Source organism: Equus quagga, chromosome 5, assembly GCF_021613505.1.
Source record: "Equus quagga isolate Etosha38 chromosome 5, UCLA_HA_Equagga_1.0, whole genome shotgun sequence".
NCBI classification, from domain to species: Eukaryota; Metazoa; Chordata; class Mammalia; order Perissodactyla; family Equidae; genus Equus; species Equus quagga.
Window position 1 is genome coordinate 118,344,213 of NC_060271.1, and position 21,934 is coordinate 118,366,146.

Below are 21,934 nucleotides of genomic sequence, written 5' to 3' on the forward strand. Positions count from 1 at the left end.
GCAAGACTGGAAACCATAAAACTCCTGGAAGGAAATATAGACAGTATACTCTTTCACATTGGTCTTAGCAATATCTTTTTGAATACCACGTCTACTTGGGAAACAAAAGAAAAAGTTGACAAATGGGACTACATCAGGCTAAAAAGCTTCTGCAAAGCAAAGGAAACCACGAACAAAACGAAAAGACGACTCACCAACTGGGAGAAAATATTCGCAAATCATTTATGAGACAAAAGGCTGATCTCCAAAATTATTATAAAGAACTCATACAACTCAACAACAACAACAGAAACAACCTGATCAAAAAATGGGCAGACGCGGAGCTGGCCCGGTGGTGCAGCAGTTAAGTTCACACGTTCCACATCTGTGGCCCAGGGTTCGCTGGTTTGGATCCTGGATGCCGACATGGCACTGGTTGGCAGGCCATGCTGTGGTAGATGTCCCACATACAAACTAGAGGAAGATGGACACGGGTGTTAGCTCACGGCCAGTCTTCCTCAGCAAAAAGAGGAGGATTGGCAGCAGATGTTAGCTCAGGGCTAATCTTCCTCAAAAGAAAAAAGGGCAGAGGAAATAAACAGACATCTTTCCAAGGAAGATATACAGATGGCCAACAGACACATGAAAATATGCTCAACATCACTAATTATTAGGGAAATGCAAATCAAAAGTAGAATGAGATACACCTTACACTGGTCAGAGTGGCTATAATTACCAAGGCAAAAAACAACAAATGTTGGAGAGAACGTGGAGAAAAGGGAACCCTCATCCACTGCTGGTGGGAATGTAAACTGGTGCAGCCACTGTGGAGAACCGTGTGGAGATTTCTCAAAAAATTAAAAATAGAAATAGCATACAATCCAGCTCTCCCACTACTGAGTATTTATCCAAAGAACTTGAAATCAATGATCCAAAGAGATTTATGCACTCCTATGTTCATTGCAGCACAATTCACAATAGCCAGGATGTGAAAACAATCCAAGTGCCCTTCTACAGATGAATAAATAAAGATGTATACAACAGAATACCACTCAGCCATAAAGAAACACAAAATTGTCCCATTTGTAACAACATGGATGGACCTGGAGGGTGTGATGTTAAGTGAAATAAGCCAGACAGAGAAAGACAAATACTGCGTGATTTCACTCATATGTGGAAGATAACAAATATGTGGATAAAGAGAAGGGGGTTAGGGGGTGGGCGAAAGGGACAAAGGGGCACGTATGTATGGTGATAGATTAAAATTAGACTACTGGGGGTGAGCACGATCAAGTGTATTCAGGAATTGATAAACAATAATGTTCACCTGAAATTACACAATGTTATAAACCATTATAATCCCAATAAAATTACTTGAAAAAAAAAGAAATGAGTAAAAGTACTAAAATACATATACTGTGTTTTCCTCAAAACAAAAATAACAAAAAAACACTGGAAGGATAAAAACAAATGATTTTCTGTAGGTAGGGGAAGAAAGGTAATAAAATGGTGTAGACAGGAGAGGGAGCTAGACTTATATGAAAATAACTTGTTTTATAGTTTTAGTTGATTAAACTGTTAAATTTTTAAGATTGACTCTAGGAAAATGATAACATAAAGAAAACTCAAGTATATGTCAGATTTATGGCATAATGACATAGGTAAGTTATTGTGGGATATATCTTAGATGTGGGAGACCAGACACAAAGAAATCTTAAGCTGCTTTCAGTAGTCTCATTTTTGATAATTATGTTGGTATGGTTTCTTTGAAACTTGATTTGTAATAGAAAGCAAATTAATAATTACTGTAATGTTATTAGAAACCAGGATTATCAGGGAAGAAGAAAAGTGGTAGAAATATAAAATCAGAAAAGTTAAGTGACAGTCCTATAATCTTAAATTTGAGTTTGGTACCAAGCACCAATTTGTTTATGTTTCTCCTGAAAAAAAGACTATTCTTGTTCCAGCCATTGAGAAGTCCTAGAACCAGAGGTAACCCACCAGCAGTGAGCACTCCTAGTGTGCAGCACATAGGCTTTTAACACCATTTTCAATGAAAAGGTATCAGGGCTCCTTGAAGAAGTAGCTGATCTAAGTCTGGGCAAAAAATTATGCAAGATTTGCGTGGGACTCTTTCTGTGCCACATGGCAAGGAAGCAGTCGGATACTGCTGGGGCTATGTCCCAAAGATGGTTTACACCTTGAAGGAGCTCCCACTATCCCAAAAGGGGACAATTTGAGTGGCAGATTTGTAGTAATTGCTTTTGGTTTAAACATTTCAAATGTACAAACATCTGTGAGTTGCTACTTTAAAAAATAAAAGCAGTTTTAGGTACCATATTAGTTTTCTGAGGCTGCTGTAACAAATTACCACAAACTGGGTATCTCAAAACAAAAGAAATTTGTTTTCTCACAGTTCTGGAGGCCAGAAGTCTGAAATCAAGGTGTGAGCAGGGCCACACTCCCTACAGAGGCTCTAGGGGAGAAGTCTGTTCCTTGTATTTTCTAGCTTCTGGTGGTTGCTGACTTACTTGCCTTGTGGCCACATCACTCTAGTCCCTGCCTCTGTCTTCACATCACTGTCTTTTCTGTGTCTAAGGACACTTGTCATTTGACCTAGGACCCACTGGGATAGTCCAGGATGATCTTCTCATCTCAAGATCCGTAATTACATCTGCCAAGACCCTTTTTCCAAATTACGTAACATTCACAGGTTCTGGGGATTGGGGGGTGGACAGAACTTTTTGGTGGCCACCATTCAGCCCACTGCAGGTACTCACTCATTCTGAAGATATACTATGTCCAAATCTTGGCTCTGCTCTTTACTAGCTGTGACCTTTGTCAAGTTAAATTTCCTGATACATAAAATTTAGATAATATCATCAAAATATGCAGATCCATGTGTATATTTAAAATTTATAAATATATGTCCTTTTTCATATTTTTATTTGCATGGGAAACTGTCAGTAAGGATGCCAACCCAACTAGATTATTTAGTTATTTCAGGGTAGACTTGGAAGAGTTTGGGTGGTGGTAGAAAGAACTTGTACCCACCTTAGAGGGTAGCTACGAGAGTTCAGTGAAGCCTTTTTCAAATGAATCTAGCACAGTGTTAGGCACTTGGAAGATATTTAATTCTTTTTTCTTTTTTTTTTTGAGGAAGATTAGCCCTGAGCTGACTACTGCCAATCCTCCTGTTTTTGCTGAGGAAGACTGGCCCTAAGCTAACATCCATGCCCATCTTCCTCTACTTTATATGTGGGATGCCTACTACAGCCTGGCTTGCCAAGCGGTGCCATGTCTGAACCCGGGATCTGAACCGGAGAGCCCCGGGCCACCGAAGCGGAAAGTGAATTTAACCACTGCGCCACCGGACTGGCCCCAGATATTTAATTCTTGGTTGCTCTAATTAATAAAATTATATATCTTTGAAGACAGTGTAGCCACTAAAAGGAATTCTGAGAGAGAAGTTTCTCAACATGTCTTTAAATCTTTGAGTTTAAATCTTCTTGCTGTTTGTAGTTCTGAGCCTTTAGTATTTCAAAGTAAGAACAAAGTTTAAGTTTCGTATAAGTTATGAGATCAGTACTTGACATTAAGTCAACTCTGGGAGATGTTCCTCACCGGTGGGTTCTGGGGTTTTCATGATTTATTTCAGTTTGCTTTGAGATAATGTTTATGGTTTCATTTTTTAGAAAGGGCTTTTGCCTTAAGGGAAAATAGTCCAAACAATTTGCCCTGGTAATTATAGATAGCTTTATTGTCTCTTTTCCAGGCTGCAAAGTACAATTCTTATGTTCCATAATGGGCTTATTTTGGTTTGTTTGTTTTCTGTTTATTTTCAGGCAATATTTAGGGCAGGTGAGGAAATGTGTATTATCAGATTTGTGCAAACCATTGAAAAGAAAATAAACATAGTTAAATATTAATAGTTTTTTAATTTTTCATTATGTCCCTTTAGAAACATTGATCTTATCAAAAAGAGACAGTAAGTGTTGACAAGGATGTGGAGATAGTAGAACCTCATACATTCCTGGTGGAATTGTAAAACTGGTACAGCCATTTTTTAAAACAGTTTAGCAGTTCCTCAAAAACTTAAACATAGAGTTACTGTGAGACCCAGTGATTCCACTTTTAGATATGAACCCAGGATGTTGAAAACATGTCCAACACAAAAATCTTGCTAACGAATGTTCTTCATATTATTGTTCATTATGGCCAAAAAGTGGAAACAACCCAAATGTCCATCAGCTAATGAATAAGCAAAATGTGCCATATACATACAATGGGATATTATTCAGTGATAAGGAATAAAAACTTATTGATACATCTTCTAACATGGGTGAAACTTCAAGACATGCTAAGTGAAAAAAGCCAGTCACAAAAGAGCATATATTGTTTGATTCCATTTATATGAAATGTCCGGAATCATAGGCAAATGCCTAGAGACATAAAGTGGATTTGTGATTGCCTGGGACTAGGGGCATAGGGTACAGGAAAGAGAAGTTGCAGCTAACTGGTACGGGGGTTTTTGGTGGATGATAAAAATGGATTGTGGTAATGGTTGCACAACTTTGCAAATGTATTAAAAGCCATTGAATTTTACACTTTAGGTGAATTGTATGGTATGGTAAATGTATCTCACTAAAGCTGTTATTTTAAAAAATTGGTCGATATCTAAGTGCACTGAGGATATGGTTTCTTTTTATTACTCAACCATCTCAAGAATTATCCAACTCCATTTTTGTATGAGTTATTACAATGAACTTTTTTTTCATATTACACTTACTGTATGCCAGTTCTTTCCCGTATATGTAAACCTGATCGTAAGGGTTGGGATACAAAGCTGAAGCTAAGTATGATGTCATCTTAGTATTGTCGATTGTCCCCTTTCAATGTTGTCTACTATGTATTCCTTTCTTAGGACATCTAAGAGTCAGTTGAAATGCTGTCTTCCAAAACTTGTGTATTCCAATGAACCATGCTTCTTCATATTCATGTCAGGTAGCTACCTACCAACATACTTTATATGAGATCTTAATGCTCTTTAGCCATAGCATGGGATGCTGTTTTGCTGTCTAGGCCTTTTCAGTCCAACTAATGTGAAAAAAGAATGCGTTAGGAAGGTGCACTCTTCGAGAGTCATCACTAGCAGTAGTGATTATTACTTTATTATTTTTATTATTAAGAGGTCTGAATCAGCAATTTCTTTATCTCTTATCACAAATAATACATGGTCAAACTTTAAGAACATAAAAATCTAATCGCTCTCTATTATAAGAGGTATAGGTTCTTGAAGGAAAAACCCTTATTCACATACGACTAAGGTTTAGCTAAGCTCTAATGGGGTATAAAATAGCAATGAAGTAGAGAGTGGTTACATCCTGTGCAAACCTACATTGTTTCCGTTAGAGAAATCCTAAAGAAGCCTCTCTCACTGGCCTAAAACTGTTGATTTAAGAGATGAAGGAATATAAGAATTAAAGCTGTGGTAGATTTTTGAGGTGGAATAGCCTTGTTGCCTTCATTTTAAAGATAGGGAAAACTGGGACCCATTCTATCAATCCAGGGCTCTTCCACTATGTCGTTAGATTTACCTTGAGAACATACGTACCGTCCGACAGGCTCTAGAATCTTTTCTAAGTTTTATCTAATTTGATGACTCATGGTTTATATTCTGCTTCCTGCTTCTTCAATCAATTCTACTGAAAAATTAAACAATAAAAAGTAATGAATACTAACACCCGTCCCTTCCTCATCCTGTCATCCTTCGCTAGAGCTTTCTGAGGAAATAAACTGAAAAGGGAGGCTGTTTGCAGTAGAACTCCAACATAGAAGATCCTCCCCAAAAGTGTTTGGTCACAGTTCTTAATACAGGTAGCAGCATGTGATTGGGGAAGGAATGGTGCTGGATATCAACTCTGATAAAAAGTTTTCATTGTCATTTTTCCCCCCTAGTATCGTCCAGACTGTCACAGCCATCCTCTCCCCAGTCAGGCTGCCCATCACCCACCATTCCAGCAGGTAAAGTCATTTCTCCATCACAGAAGCACACCAAGAAGGCACTAAAGCAGGTAATCATACTAGTCTGTGTTTTTCAGAAGTATATTCTCCTACGTTAAAAATGCATGACTCTGGCAGTCATTGAAAATGACTGTTTTTATCACTGTGAAAAGTTTCTCATTTGTTCCTAATTTGCTAAGAGGTTTGTGTGTGTGTGTATTTAAATTATGAATAGGTGTTGAAATTTTCAAGTTTGTTTTTTTCAGCATTTATTGAGGTGATGAGGTAGCTTTTCTCTTTAAATCTAATATTCCATGGCTAGATTTTCTAACATTAATCTATACTTAGCTCTCTGAAATAAAATCTCCATGTTTGTTACATGTTTTTTAATATGTTATGGAATTTTTTTTTTAGATTTTAGCTTGGATTTTGCTGTTTTCTTGTGCTGTCCTTATACAGTTTGAAATCAGGATTGCTCTAGAATCATAAAATAAGTTATATAGCTATATATTTTTCTAGATTTTTGGAAGCAACTTATAGAAATTAGCTTTTTCTTGAAAGTTCTGTAGACCTCACCTTTTAAAATTGTTTTCCTAGCATTTCAGTTTCATCTACTGTTACTGGTTTCTTGAGTTTCTGCTTTTTGAGCCAACTTTGGAAATTTATTTTTCTTAGAAAATGGTCCATTTCACCTGATTGTTTTCAAATATTGGCATAAAGTTGTACATAGTGTTCTTCTATGTCTCTTTTTTGTTCCTCAGTGTTGTTCCTTTATAATGTATCTTCTTTTTTCCCTATGCTACTTGCCAACAGTTAGTCTACTTCATTGGGTCTTTCAGAGAACTAGCTTATGATTTTTTTGAAATGCAAATGATCAATAAATACAAACTCACTAGTAATTGAGGAAACACTAAAATAATAGACTACTTTTGTCCTCAGATTGGTCTAAGTTAAAGAGCCTAATTATACTATTAAGCATTGGCTAGTGTGTGAGGAAAAAGCCACTTGTAGTTTGCTGGTGAAATATAGCTACTTTGGAGTGAAATTTTATAATATTTTATTAAAATTTTAAATGCACATACCCTATGACTAAGCAGTTGAACATTTTAATATGTATAAATTAGGGAATTCCCTCATAAACTGTGGCATATCCATGTGCTGGACAATTATACAAGATTAAAAGTTTACTTTGTAATAAAGTTATTCTATATGTATAGACATGGAAACATTACCATACTATAATGTTGAATCATTAAAGTTTTTTTTTTCAAGGTATGCTTTTTAAGGAAGATTGGCCCTGAGCTAACATCTGTTGCCCGTCTTCCTCCTTTTCTTTTTTTCTCTTCAAACCCCCAGTACATGGTGTATATCCTAGTTATAAGTCCTTCTAGTTCTTCTATGTGGGACGCCACCACAGCATGGCTTGATGAGTGGTGTGTAGGTCTGCGCCCAGGATCTAAACTAGTGAACCCCAGGCCACTGAAGCAGAGCATGAGAACTTAACCACTATGCCACCAGGCCGGCCCCTGAATCATTAAAATTAAGTTATATCACAGCATGTAGGGCATGATACCATTTATAAAAACATAACACATACCAATAAAACAATATTATATCTTTAATAGAAACAGGAATATGTATACACACATAAACATATAGACATAACGTTAAGTATTTAAAAAAAAAAAAGCTTAATAAGCCCTTGTGGTCTAGTGGTTAAGATTTGGTTCTTTCACTGCCGTGGCCTGAGTTCATTTCCCGGTAACCTGTCTGTCGGTTATCATACTGTGGCAGCTGTGTGATGCTGAAAGCTGTGCCACTGGTATTTCAAATACCAGTAGGATCACCCATGGTGAATAGGTTTCAGCAGAGCTTCTAGATTAAGATAGACTAGGAAGAAGGACCTGGCCACCCACTTGCAAAACAATTAACCATGAAAACCCTATGAATAGCAGCGAGCATAGTCTGATATAGCTCCAGAAGGTGAGAGGATGGCACAAAAAGACCGGTAAGTGTTCCATTCTTCTGTACACAGGGTCGCAAGGAGTTGGAATCAACTCAGCGGCACTAAACAACAAAAGAAAAAATAAATTGCTGACTGTGGTTACCTCTGAGGATTAGGGACCAAGACTGAGTGGTAGTCGAAAGAGTTTATTTATTTATTAAGATTTTATTTTTCCTTTTTCCCCTCCAAAGCCCCTGGTACATAGTTGTGGGTCCTTCCAGTTGTGGCACGTGGGACGCCACCTCAGTGTGGCTTGATGAGCGGTGCCATGTCTGTGCCCAGGATTCGAACCCGCGAAACCCTGGGCCGCGCACAGCGGAGCGCGCGAACTCAACCACTCGGCCACGGGGCTGGCCCCCAAAAGAGAGTTTAGATTTATGTTTGAATTAAATGGAAAGAGTGTATTCATATATTATCTGTATAATTAAATTTTAAAAAATTATGTAAGTCTAAAAGTATTTAAACTGAAAGTGCTTTTATTAGAAGATGTCCAGAAATTTCGTGAGATTAATTACTGCTTGCCTGCATATCCTGTAGCACTTGTATTTTTGTAAGTTCTTTGGAAGATTTTTAAGAAGTATAAGATGCTTCTTTTCCACCAGGAAAGGGGAAGTATATTTTTTAAAAGCGTTGTTAGGTAATTCATGACGTGTACTACTCCTGTATTATACTCCTGTAATCCAAAGAGTCAAATACTGTATTTTCTTTAGAGAATACCAATATGGGAAATTATATAAATTAGATTGTATGTAAAGTGAGGCCTTGCCTGCAATGTATGTTTTTCATAGTATTAGGTGAGAAAAATTACTTCAATATAAGTTATCATTTACCACAAGGAAGGTCTTTTGTTGTTTGTTTTTTAAATGTTAAAATAGAATTAGGAACAGGGTTTGTAGACTACTGAGGGAGGGAGAAACTGAGTATAGTTCTCAAATAGAGAGACTATAAGTTACTGTGTTTCCATCAAGTGTCTGAATTTACATGATCACAGCAGAAATGGATGAGAGCAAATAGTTCTAATAAATTTTGTGTTAACCTAGAATGACCAGGACAGAGTGAGTAGCAAGGGATGAATACTAGTGGCTGCCACCCAGGAAGCCTATGAACATTTTCTGTTCTTGGTTGCAGAGAATGAGAGAGAAGCAATAATCAGTGAGCAGACAACACTGATATTTTTTACACGTTGCGCTTCTGCCTCACCTATTATAAACGTTGTAGGTGAATCTCAGTCAGATATCTGACTCTCTCGGTTGCTTTTCTCCATTGACAGCTTAGATCAAGGAGATTAGTTGTTGCCACTGTGCCTGAGTAGCATAGCCCGAGGTATGTGTGGATGTGAAGCGGGAGAAAACTATATTGTGAAGAGGGAATAGGAAACGAGTAGCCAGTTATTCCACATTTTTCTGCATGATAGTCTTGAAGTTTAAAGCTTAAATTGGCAATTTAGCAAGGGCATAGATTTTCAGCTTTTTCCTGAAATGTAGCTTTGCTTTCTTAGTTTTTTTGTCTTTTGTTTTTTTAAACCTTGGGTTAAAGAGTTGCCTTCAGGGGCCAGCCCGGTGGCGCAGCAGTTAAGTGCGCACGTTCCGCTTGTCGGCGGCCAGGGGTTTGCCAGTTTGGATCCAGGGTGCGGACATGGCACCGCTTGGCAAGCCATGCTGTGGCAGGCATCCCACATATAAAGTAGAGGAAGATGGGCACGGATGTTAGCTCAGGGCCAGTCTTCCTCAGCAAAAAGAGGAGGATTGGCAGCAGATGTTAGCTCAGGGCTAATCTTCCTCAAAAAAAAGATAATAAAAATTAAAATTAAAAAAAATAGTTGCCTTCATATTTCTTCATGATTAAAATCTGGGAAGTTATTGTCTTTTTGTTCATTCTAAATAGTTTGGTGTAGTGTTTTCTATAAACTTAAGAATATCATAGAAATAAAAATATTCTGAAATAGCCACACTGTTCTTAGAAGCAGTAGTTTCTAATCTTCCTTCCCTTTTGTTTACTGCATTGCTGTAAATTGCTGAGATCTGGTCATTGGGTCAAATCTTATTCCTCTTACGCAAGATAAAACTCAAGTAGTGATTTATAACCTTTTGTTCAAATGGAGCACCTCTGAAACATACGTGAGCTAAATATTTACTTTTCTACATAGAGTTGATGCAAATGGGACTCTTGGTGTAGGGCTTAGAATTCTATTTCCAGAAATAATTGAAAACATCTAATTCTCTGCTACCACAAGTATGGGATGTCCATGGCTTACTGGAGATTTTTAAGTTCTAAAAAGTGTTCATGAGTATTTTTCATATTTATATGAGGGAGTGATACTGGCAAAAAATATCCAAACTCTTAAGGATCTTTTAGGCCTCGTGTTTAATTGGTTTAATTTAGATTTTTGTTTACTTTGATAGATTTCAAAGAAATTGGATGATCACCATGCTCCTCACCACATGAAAAGAAGTCATTTACTTTTTGTTAATACTGAAAACTGATTTATTTTATTTCTTAAAGTCAGTATTCTCTTTATAGGCTCTAAAACAGCAACAACAGAAGAAGCAGCAGCAGCAATGCAGGCCAAGCATGTCCATCTCGTCCAACCAGCATCTGTCTCTGAAGACTGTCAAAGCAGCCAGTGACTCCGTACCTGCCAAACCTGGTAGGCAGACTGGCTGTCTTTTAATGGAAGTTTCTTTTCCCAGTATTTTTATCTTGGTTTTCCCAATTTGTATACTATATTATTTATGTTTAAGTTACTATATTTATATAATTCTTGTACTGCCAAATCACCAATATAAATCCTTCCAGGGTAAAAGGGAATATTTTTGCAAAATAATCATGCATTTATTAAAAAATACATCACTGGGATTTCCATGTTAGAATGAGATCAATGACGAACTTCCAAGATGTCTAACCTAATAATATTTTGAAGCCTCTAATCTTATAAAGCTGATGCTTCTGTGACACACAGATTGAACTTGTCACCAGTTCTCTCCTTTAAAAATGAAAGATTTTCCTAAGAACACATGCTACCTTTGTTTCCACTGGATATATCCACGGGCCTGTGGATTTTTTGTTGTTGCTTGTTTTGTTTTTAATCTAAACTGGTCTAGATACAGACTTTGCATTTTGTTACACAATTCGCTTTCATGCCAGCTGAATATATGGGCCTGCCAGATTTAAACTGTGTCTTACAGAAGTTTTCATTTTTGTTAGGAAGGAAATTTACCACCAAAAGCAAATAATTGTGTTGGGAAAGAAGGGGTTTTATTTTACTTTTAACACTTAATTCTCAGACTCAAAACATATGTGCAGGGTCACATTGCTTCATATATAACTGCTTTTTGGTTAGCATTGAATGATTTAATTGTTTGATTGATTTCTGTCTGCAACCTCAGTGTCACCAGTCTTTTATATATTTTTTTCCCTAGCGATGTGGGAAGGAAAGCAATCTGATGGACAGTCAAGCAGCCCTCAGAACTCAAATTCTAGCTTTGCTTCTTCAGTTAAAGTGGAAAATCCTTTGCTAAGCTTGGGGAAGAAGTCATTCCAGAGGTCTGACAGGCTCCACACAAGTAAGTTAATTTACAGAGACTTCAGTTCTGATGCCTCAATTTGTCAACTCTGTGTTTGAAATCCCTCAGCTGGCTTACTTGTTACTTCCTGTTCACTTATGAGCTCTTGACTATCTGCATGTTCTTCCTGTCCTGCCATTATCAAACTTTATTTCAGAATAAGATCTGTTATCAGCCATTTTGGGATTTATTTCTCATTCTGATAATAGATTGCTTTGTCCAGCATTATTTACATTTTATTTCTGTGTATAGAAAGTTGGAAGGTTTATAATTAAACATGGCAAACTGTACCCTTTTTTTTCTGCTCCCTCTGAAATCCCACCAATATTAGAATATGGAAATACAACAGATTAAATCCATGAGGGTGAAAAAAACAAGGAGATGACTGATGGGGCAGGCAATGTCAACAAATTTTGAAAGATGAAAACTGGATGGAGTTTTTCACAGAGCTGAGGAGCAGATGCCAGTAATAAACAAGCCAGCTAAGGCTGCAGAACACCAGAAAGGTGCAGGAATTGAAGATTTCATGTGTCATAGTAGAGAAGGATAATGCATAGGGTTGAAAAGAAAAGCTTTCTTTGAAAGTTAATAAGAAGCAATTTGATGCCTCACCTTAGCAGGAGATAGGGATTTTATTCTGAGGTGAAATTAGAGCTTACAGACTTCAAATTCAGCGATACCACACGTAGCTGAGGTCAGATAATGAGGCAGTATACTGAAATCAGGGAAATCAAGTAAAATATAAATACTGAATAGTGATCCTACTTCTTGGCTTCTGGAATAGTAGTAATGAGGCATACTTCTACCACCACTGCTTCCTTTCTCTTCCTCACCTATGATCCAGCAGGAAGTTGGTTGATTGGTATCTAAAGAAATTGAATGTTACTGCCATCGAGTCAATTCTGACTCCTAGTGACCCTGTGGAGAGCAGAGCAGACCCTGCCTGGTCTTTTTGTGCCATCCTCTCACCTTCTAGTGCTATATCAGACAATGCTCTGCTGCTGTTCATAGGGTTTTCACAGCCAGTTTTTCCAAAAGTTGGTGGCCAGGTCTTTCTCCTAGTCCCTCTTAGTCTAAAAGTTCCACTGAAATCTATCCACCATGAGTGACCCTACTGGTATCTGAAATACTGGTGGCATAGCTTTCGGCATCACAGCAACATGCAGCTGCCACAGCATGACAACCGACAGATGGTACTGAGAAACAAACCCAGGCCACGGCGGTAAGAGCATTGAATCTTTTTTTTTTTTTTTTTTTTTTTTTAAAGATTTTATTTTTTTCCTTTTTCTCCCCAAAGCCCCCTGGTACATAGTTGTATATTCTTTGTTGTGGGTCCTTCTAGTTGTGGTATGTGGGACGCTGCCTCAGCGTGGTTTGGTGAGCAGTGCCATGTCCGCGCCCAGGATTCGAACCAACGAAACACTGGGCCGCCTGCAGCGGAGCGCGCGAACTTAACCACTCGGCCACGGGGCCAGCCCCCAAGAGCATTGAATCTTAACCACTAGACCAGAAGGGCTGGCTGAACATTCGAAGACAATGAATGGCCTCAGAAAAAAATCTGCAGGCAAATTTATAGATCCCCAACTAAATAGAGATCATCTTGATCACACTTCTGTGTAGCTTACCAGTCTACAAGACCTACCCGTGTGCCCAAAATTTCCAGTCAGCCCTTTTAGTGCCTCTCTTTTACTTATGATTACTAAGGATCACCTTTGAGGAAAACCTCCACCATGAGAAACAGAATCTAAAATACAGGCTCAGAAGAAACAGACAATTCGGGAAGGAGAAAATTTAAAACAAATAACTTTAAAAACAATAATATCCACAAAAAGAAATAAAAGATGATATTGCATCCATCAAAGGTCAGAGTACTATTTTTTTTTTTTTAAGATTGGCGCCTGAGCTAACAACTGTTGCCAATCTTCTTTTTTTCTTTTTCTTCTTTTCCCCAAAGCCCCTCAGTACATAGTTGTATATTCTAGTTGTAGGTCCTTCTATTTGTGCTATGTGGGACACGACCTCAGCATGGCCTGATGAGCGGTGCCATGTCTGCGCCTGGGATCCGAACCGGAAAAATCCTGGGCCTCCAAAGCAGAGCGCACAAACCCAACCACTCAGCCACGGAGCTGGCCCCCAGAATACTATTTTTAAAAATCAGAAAATAAACAAAGAGTTCCAGGATATTAAATAATACAGTAGCAGAAATAAACAATTGTAGTAGAAATATTAATAGTTAAAGGTGAAGAAATTTGCCATAACATAGTTCAAAGGAGAGATTCAAAAGGAGAGAGAAGGTAAGAAGATTGGAACACCAATCTAGGCTGTCCAATGTCTTAAATAGTAGGACCATCAGAAAGAAAGAACAGAAATTGGAAGTGAGGTAAAGATAGGAGGAATAATATAAGAAAATTCTGTAAAATTGAAAGTCACAGATTTCTGACTGAAAATACATAATTGGTGTTAAGAAACAGGAATAAAAAGGAACCTATTCCAAGGCACTTTCTTTTGAAATTTCAAAACATCCAGGATAATGAGAAAATTCCAAAAAAGCCTCCAGAGAGGAGAAAATACTTCCCAAAGATTCAAGAATTGGGATGGCAGACACCTCAGGAGTAACATAGAAGCTAAAAGATAGTGCAGTAACGCTGACAAAATTCTAGGAGAAAGTTATTCTATACTCATTTATATATTCCAGACTCTTCCAAACTATTAATAGAATAGAATTAATATTTTAAGACAACTTCTTTGTAGAAATCTGGTTTGATTCTAGGTGGGATTGTAAATTGGTGCATTTTTCTTGGAGACGGTATCTGCCATAAACTGAATATGCCCTTTGATCATCAATTCTACTGCCAGAGATTAAAAAAATGTATTTATTAAACAAATATAGTATCCAGAATAGTATACAGTAGGTATACTAATATACCAAGCACAGGTTTAGGGCCCTGGAGATGTGGTGATGAACAGAACAAAATTTCTTCCTTATGGAGCCTATATTCTATGTAAATTCAGTTAAAGTCACAATTTTAGTTATCTTCATTCAATTGCAGTAGAAATGTGGATGTACAAAATTGAGAAATTATGGACTAAGAATTTCTAACTTTCATACAAAACTAAGAAAAATTACCCATAAAAAAAAGAAGACATAGTGTATTTAAGTTTGACCTAATGGCCAAGAAGTAAATGAAAGTTCATCTTCTTTCATGCAAATAAGCATTAAAGGAAATAATATGGCAATTTTTACAACATATGCCACAATGAATATTTTCAAAACATATGGAAGAAGCTGTGCATTTTATGTAAAACATAAATGTTAAAGCTAAATTAGATAATTTACATGAAGTTTTTTTGGTTAACGGTATAATTTAACTTCAATAAAATTAATAGTATATCATATATTTTTACATTCTACATTCAATTCGAAGAATAAACACAGCTCAGATTTCAAATATAATATAAGGCAACCAAAACTGAAAGTAAGATCAACTTTACCAAAATTAGAGAAGTTAAATTTTAAATTCTAAAAGTAAGCCACTTTATCTGAGTCACTTAAAAATATCTTCAGGGCACTATTGCATCAATCATAGATAAGAATAATTTACAGCTACTACTCAGGCTCACTTAAAAAGTTAAATTTTAACTAAAATTTGATTCACATCTGAAGGTACACAATGAATGCAAAAACTGTAAAAACTAATCAGAGAATACTGACGCTCCCGTTCCATCAGTTATTACGAGAAAGGAAAACTAGGATGTTGCTTTCTGGTCTATAGAGCCATTGCAACATTGTTTATACAAACAAAAAACTGGTAACCACCTGTAAGATCATCAATGGGGATTGGGTTAAGTTAACTATGGTATATATTTTGGAATATGGTGCAGATGTTTTAAAAGAAAGAGGTGTGGGGGCTGGCCCTGTGGCCGAGTGGTTAAGTTCGCGCGCTCCGCTGCAGGCGGCCCAGTGTTTCGTTGGTTCGAATCCTGGGTGCGGACATGGCACTGCTCATCAAACCACGCTGAGGCAGCGTCCCACATGCCACAACTAGAAGGCCCCACAACGAAGAATATACAACTATGTACCGGGGGGCTTTGGGGAGAAAAAGGAAAAAATTAAATCTTTAAAAAAAATAAAAAATAAAAAAATAAAAGAAAGAGGTGAATTGTAGAGGATAGTTTGGGAAGATGTTCAAGATATTCATTGAAAGAAAAAATATGATTAGTATGTATATTGTGATTTCATTTCTTCAAATTAAAAATATCATTTCTGGTAGAAAGTCATGGTTTGAATGTAGAAACCATTACTTTTCATTTTATATATTTTGGTACTATTCCAATTTTGGGGACAACATTTACCTTTATCTCTGAGGTATTGTTTTTATTATCATTTACTTTAAAAAGTTTTTAAATTTTTTGTTGTGATTTCTCCTTTGTCCCAGAAGTTATTTTGAAGTTTTCTTTTTTTAATTCCAAATATGTTCATTTATGTTTTTGTTATGAACTTTTAACTTAAATACCTTGTGATCAGAGATCATGCACTCTGTGATACCTGTGCCTGTATAGTATAGTGATAAACAACAGACTCTGAAGCCACAATGTCTGGGGTCAAATTCCTACACTGTAACTTAATAGTATAATTTTGGGCAAGTTGTTTACTATATCTGGGCCTCACTTTCTTCATCTGTTAAATGGAGTAATAATAATTTACTACTTCATAGGCCTGTATGAAAGATAAATGAGTTAATACATGCAATGTCTAAAATAGTGCCTGGTGTTTCAGAAGCCCTATATAAGTGTTTACTACTGCTGTTATTGATCATTGTTATTATTACTACTGATATTATTTGAAATTTACAGCAGTTTGCATTTTTGGAATAATGATAATGACTTTTATAAGTGTACTCTAGTTGGTAAACACAGAATTCTGTTTATTGGATCCAACTTGTTAATCTGAAAAATTGTTCAACCTTTTTTTTGCTTCTTTTTTGGTCTGTTTTTGGTATGCTTGATTTATTAATAATTGAGAGAGATGTATTGAAATCTCCTATCCTGATGGTGGCTTTGTCTAGTTCTCACTGTTCTATCAGTTCTTTTTTCAAGCGTATTTCAACGTATTTTGAAGCTGTCTTATTTTAGATATTTACGTGTTTGAAATCTTTCTGGTAGATTGAACCGTTTATCATTATTTATTTCCCTATCAATCACTGATTACGTTTTTTATGTAAAGTGTCTTGTGTTCAGTGTTAATAGAGGTACGCCGGCTTTCCTATGGGTAGTCTTTGCTCGGCGTATCTTTATTTGTTCACATCTGTGTCTTTGTGCTTTAGGTATATCTCTACACTGCGTTTTGCTAGCTGAATTTTGAAAAGTTTTTAATCTAATATGACAATTTTTATTTGGTGACTTTTATCCATTTTCATTTAGTGTGATTGTTAATCTATTTCAACTTGTTTTTACAGTATTATTTTTTTGTTGATCTTTGTCTTGCTTCTACTTTTCTTGTTTTCTTTCTTAATTTGTTTTTTAATTTAAAAAATTGGGGGGAGGGGCTTGACCAAGCTTTTGTACGTTTTCTATTTTAATTTCCTTGTCCACTTTTTCTCTCTACGGAGTTTGGTATACGGTGCTCCCTGCTTATCTGTGGTTTCACTTTCCACAGTTTCCATTACCCCATGGTCAACTGCAATTTGAAAATAACACTACGTCACAATGCCTGTGTTATTCAGTTTACTTCATCTCATCACGTAGGCATTGTGTCATCAGACATCATGAAAAGAAGAAAGATGAGTACAGTACAATAAGATATTTTAAGAGAGAGAGACTGCATTCACTTAACTTTTATTACAGTATATTGTTATAATTGTTTTATTAATTACTGTTGTTAAAATCTCTTACTGTGCCTAATTTATAAATTAAACTTTATCATAGGTATGTACGTATAGCAAAGAATATATATAGGTTTCAGTGCTGTCTAGGCTTCAGGCATCCACTGGGGGCCTAGAACCCCCTGTGGTAAGGAGGGACTGAGGTACATTCTATTTCTATTCTGTTAGTTGTGATTCTTTAAATGATACCATGCATGTTTAATTCTTAAAAGTAACCATCTTCCTCCCCCCCCAGTTTTATTGAGATTTAGTTTACATATAACATTGTATTAGTTTTAGGTATACAACATGATGTTTTGATATATTGCTAAATGATTACCACAAGGTTAGTTAACATCCATCAACTCACGTAGTTACACATTTTTTCCCTTGTCATGCGAACTTTAAAATCTGCTCTCTTAGCCAAAAAAGTAACCATCTTGATTTTCTTTCAAAACAATGGAAATACTTTATAACAATTTACCACTGATCTTTTCTTTCTGAACTTAAATATTATCTGACGTTTCTCTTCTTTGTGTTTAATCTCACAAATCAGACACTGGTATACTATTGTTTTATACAAGCAATGTTGATATAGATTTGTCTGCATATTTACCTTTCCCCATTGTATTCCAGTCCATCCTTCTGCAATGATTTTCCTTCCTGTAGTACAGTTTTTTAAGAACTTTATTTAAAACAGGTCTCTTGATAGTAAATGCTCTCAATTTTTGTATATCTCTATAACCGTCTTTGTTTCATGTTCATTCTTGAAGGAGAGTTTGGTATATATGCCATTATAGGTTGGTGGTTATTTTCCCTCAACATTTTATAGTTAATATCTACTTTGTTCTGGATTCCTTTGTTATTAAGAAGCTTGCTCTTATTCTGTTCTTCCTTTGTGTGAAATCTTTTCACTTTTTTCTTTTTTTTTTTAAGATTGGCACCGGGGCTAACAACTGTTGCCAATCTTTTTTTTTTTCCCCCAAAGATTGGCACCTGGGCTAACAACTGTTGCCAATCTTTTTTTTTTTTTCCTGCTTCATCTCCCCAAACCTCTCCTGTACACAGTTGTATATCATTAGTTACACGTCCTTCTAGTTGTGGGATGTGAGACGCTACCTCAGCGTGGCCTGACGAGCAGTGCCATGTCCGTGCCCAGGATCCGAACCCTGGGCCGCCGCAGTGGAGCACGCGAACTTAACCACTCGGCCACAGAGCCGGCCCCTCTTTTCACTTTTTATGGATGCTTTCAAATTATTTTCTTGGTCTTTGATAAGCAATTTTGCTAAGCTGTGTTTAAGCCTGAGTTTGTTTTTTTATCCTGCTTGAACATGTTATGCTTCTAGATCTTTAGGTTTGTGGTTTTCATCAGTTCTGGTAAATATTCTACTGTGGATTCTTTAAATATTGCCCTTTCTTACATTCTCTGAATTTTCTCCTTCTGGGTCTCCAATCAGACATATATTAGACTTTCTCCTTCTCTCACTCATGTTTCTGCTAAAGCTCTCAAAATATTGTATCTTACCTGTCTTTCCTGTATTCTGAGTAAATTGTTTGGCTATATATTCTAGGTTATAATTCCCTCTTTAACAGTGTCTAAACTGATATTTAATCCATCTATAGTATCTGATTTCACCAATTTTTATTCTACATTTGTAGTTGTATTATTTATTTTTTCAGGTCTTTCTTTTCATTCCTGATTATCTTCATCTTTACAATTACATTCTTTATTTCTTTAATCATTTTATACTTAGCTATTCAATGTTCTATATATGTGACAGTTTCAATGGATAGCACTGCTTCTGGGTCTAAATCTTTTATTTCTGGTTTCTGCTGACACTCTGTCATAGGGGCATACCTTCTGGTTTATCAGAGTAATCTATGTGAGGTAGTGCTAGATTTTACTTTGTAAGAATTCTATGGGCCTAATTTAAGGGAAATTCTTTCCTCTTAAAGAGAGATTATTTTTGCTTGTGCTTTGGCCAGGAGCCAGGGGTCGCCCACATCCAGGATTGTGTAGCTTTGTGTAAGTACTTCTAAATGTAGAATTTCTGGATCCTAGATTACTATGAACATTAAAATTTTGCTGTATAGTGTTAAATTTTCTTCAAATAAGGTTATACTGATTTCAGCCCCACCAGCAGTATTTGAAAGTGATTTTTACTTTTTCCCTGTATAGTCTCATCACTGTGTTGCAATATTTGCCATTTTGATAGACAAAAAATGTTCATTGGTTTAATTGGCATTTCTGTAAATATTAATACCTTAGCATCTGTTTATGGTTAGTTCACTATGAAGTGTCTGTTAATTCTCTTTGGTCATTTTTCTCTTGGTGATGTTTGTCTTTTTCATATTGTTTTATAAATGCACTTTTAATATGAAGAATAGTAACCTTTTGTCATGGCTTGCAAATATTTTTTCCAAGTTAGTCTTTTGTTTATAATTTTTTTTTGCCTTTACACTTTAAACCTTTGTGTACTCAGATCTGTCAGTCTTTTGAAAGACTACCTTCTGATTGCAAACAGATTTCCTGAAGCTGCTAAGCTATTCAATCATAATATTTTTAGATAATGCAAATTAAAATTGATGAAAAAAAATTCTCACGGGAAGGGAAGAAGGGCCTCAGTATGATTTATATAGATTTGAATTTTTCTATTTCTTAGTCATTCTGTGTGTCACTTATCACAAACTTCCTCAATTCCATTTGGCAAATAATTTCAATTTCAACAATAAGTCTCAAACGTACAGTGTACTTTTAGTATGGCAAAAGGTTCACCCTTACAGACCTTGGTCTGTTTTTTCAGAGAAGACAAATTATATTCATTTATCCTTTATGAATAAACAAAACTTGCTTTGTTAATCTCAGAAGAAATTTCCAAGAACCTTAAGTGTTACCTTCTTCACAGTGTGATATTTAAAGTACTTACAACTGTGGGTTTTTTGCACTGCAGAGCAAGCTCTAGTTTAGATAGAAACAGGAATGTGATGGAGGCCCAAATGATTCTTTTCCGTATTTTTGTAGGGCAAATGAAAAGAACTAAATGTGCTGAAATTGATGTTGAGACACCAGACTCCATTCTGGTTAATACAAATCTACGAGCACTGATCAACAAACACACCTTTTCAGTCCTTCCTGGAGATTGCCAACAGCGATTGCTTTTACTACTTCCAGAGGTGGATCGACAGGTGCGTTATTTCAAGCATGAGCAGTTTTATAACCCTTCAGAGGCTTCCTTCACTCATCTCCTTTAGAACTCCTTAAGACTTTTTAAATAGTTTTTTTTATGTGTATCTATAAAGAAGTGGTATCAAAGATACAAAACAAGAAGTAAGAATATTTTTATATAAGTTTTCTTAATAGGTTGTCCCTGTATGGCTTATCAAGGAAAAAAACTCTCTTATCCGAGTGTCAAGATCATGAATAAAATTTGCATAGCTATCATATTAGGTTGTAGGCATCCATAGAATACAGTTCAGGAGGAAGAGTTATGTCGTTTAAGACATTGAACAGGGGGTTTTGAATGGAATTTTTTGAAAGGATTAAGAATATTAATTATTTTCATTCTTTCATTAAGTTTTTCTAAAACATTTGTTGCTTTTGTAATAAAGAACTTTAAAAACCCAATATAAGTTACACTGTTTTACAAAATGGTAGCTAGGGGGCCAGCCTCACGGCCTAGTGGTTAAGTTCGTGTGCTCTCTTCGGCAGCCCAGGTTCGGTTCCCAGGCGCAGATCTACACCACTCATCAGTGGCCATGTTGTGGTGGTGACCCACATACAAAATGAAGATTGGAACAGATGTTAACTTAGGGTAAATCTTCCTTGGGTTGGGGGAAGGTAGCTAGAAGAAATACCAAAGGTTTGGGAAGAGTCCAGGAAGGGACCAGAGAGACTTAGCTTGGTCAGGAGTAAGGTAAAGGTCTGAGACTTGGGCTTTCATCAAGGAAAGAGTGACTGACAAGACATCCCCCCGTCTTGATCTTCTGTTTCCTCCTCTGCAAAAGAAGATAGGACCATTTTGATTTTCTAAGTTTTATTCAATTTTGAGATTTTTTGTTCATTATTATTTCCAAATACTTAGTATATTCTAAGCAATCTGATAGCCACTTCCTTTTTCTAATCATTATTAAGACAAGTTGAGAGAGGGGTGTTTTCCCTAGTTTACAGTAAGAGAAGAGATATATTCCCTAGTTTATAGTAAGAGGTTAATGGTAGGTAAGTAAGTAAGCTTTAGACTAAAGAAAAGAATAAGGGAAGGGTGTGGGTTAAAACACCCTCTTCAGATATATTTGAAGGTCTCTCATACGAAAGAGGTAAACTTCTTTGTTTTTCCAGAAAGCAGATGTGGAAAAAATAACTTTTTTTTTTTTTTTAACAGTGGTAGCTGTTAAACTGTGGAATGGATTGACTTGTGATGGGGTAACTTGCTCATCACTGGCATATTCAAGCAGAGGTTGGATGACCTGTTCTCATAGGGAAGGCTGTTACCCCTCTGCCAAACTCTAGAATACGAATCAACAGT

General features: G+C 36.3%; 1 protein-coding gene across 6 annotated transcripts in view; it reads left to right on the forward strand.

The window, feature by feature from the left end:
• The window catches only part of ASXL2 (ASXL transcriptional regulator 2), a 162,483-nt gene that overhangs the window by 117,666 nt on the left and 22,883 nt on the right, over positions 1–21,934 (forward strand). For 4 of the 6 annotated variants that reach the window (XM_046663135.1, XM_046663136.1, XM_046663137.1 and 1 more), the window contains 4 exons: positions 5,938–6,053; positions 10,508–10,634; positions 11,407–11,550; positions 20,434–20,597. In XM_046663135.1, coding sequence (XP_046519091.1) covers positions 5,938–6,053; positions 10,508–10,634; positions 11,407–11,550; positions 20,434–20,597 — 551 coding nt within the window. Of the gene's footprint in view, positions 1–3,606; positions 4,984–5,744; positions 5,857–5,937; positions 6,054–10,507; positions 10,635–11,406; positions 11,551–20,433; positions 20,598–21,934 lie in introns of those variants that run through there. The other 2 variants (XM_046663139.1, XM_046663140.1) reach the window with 2 other exon arrangements.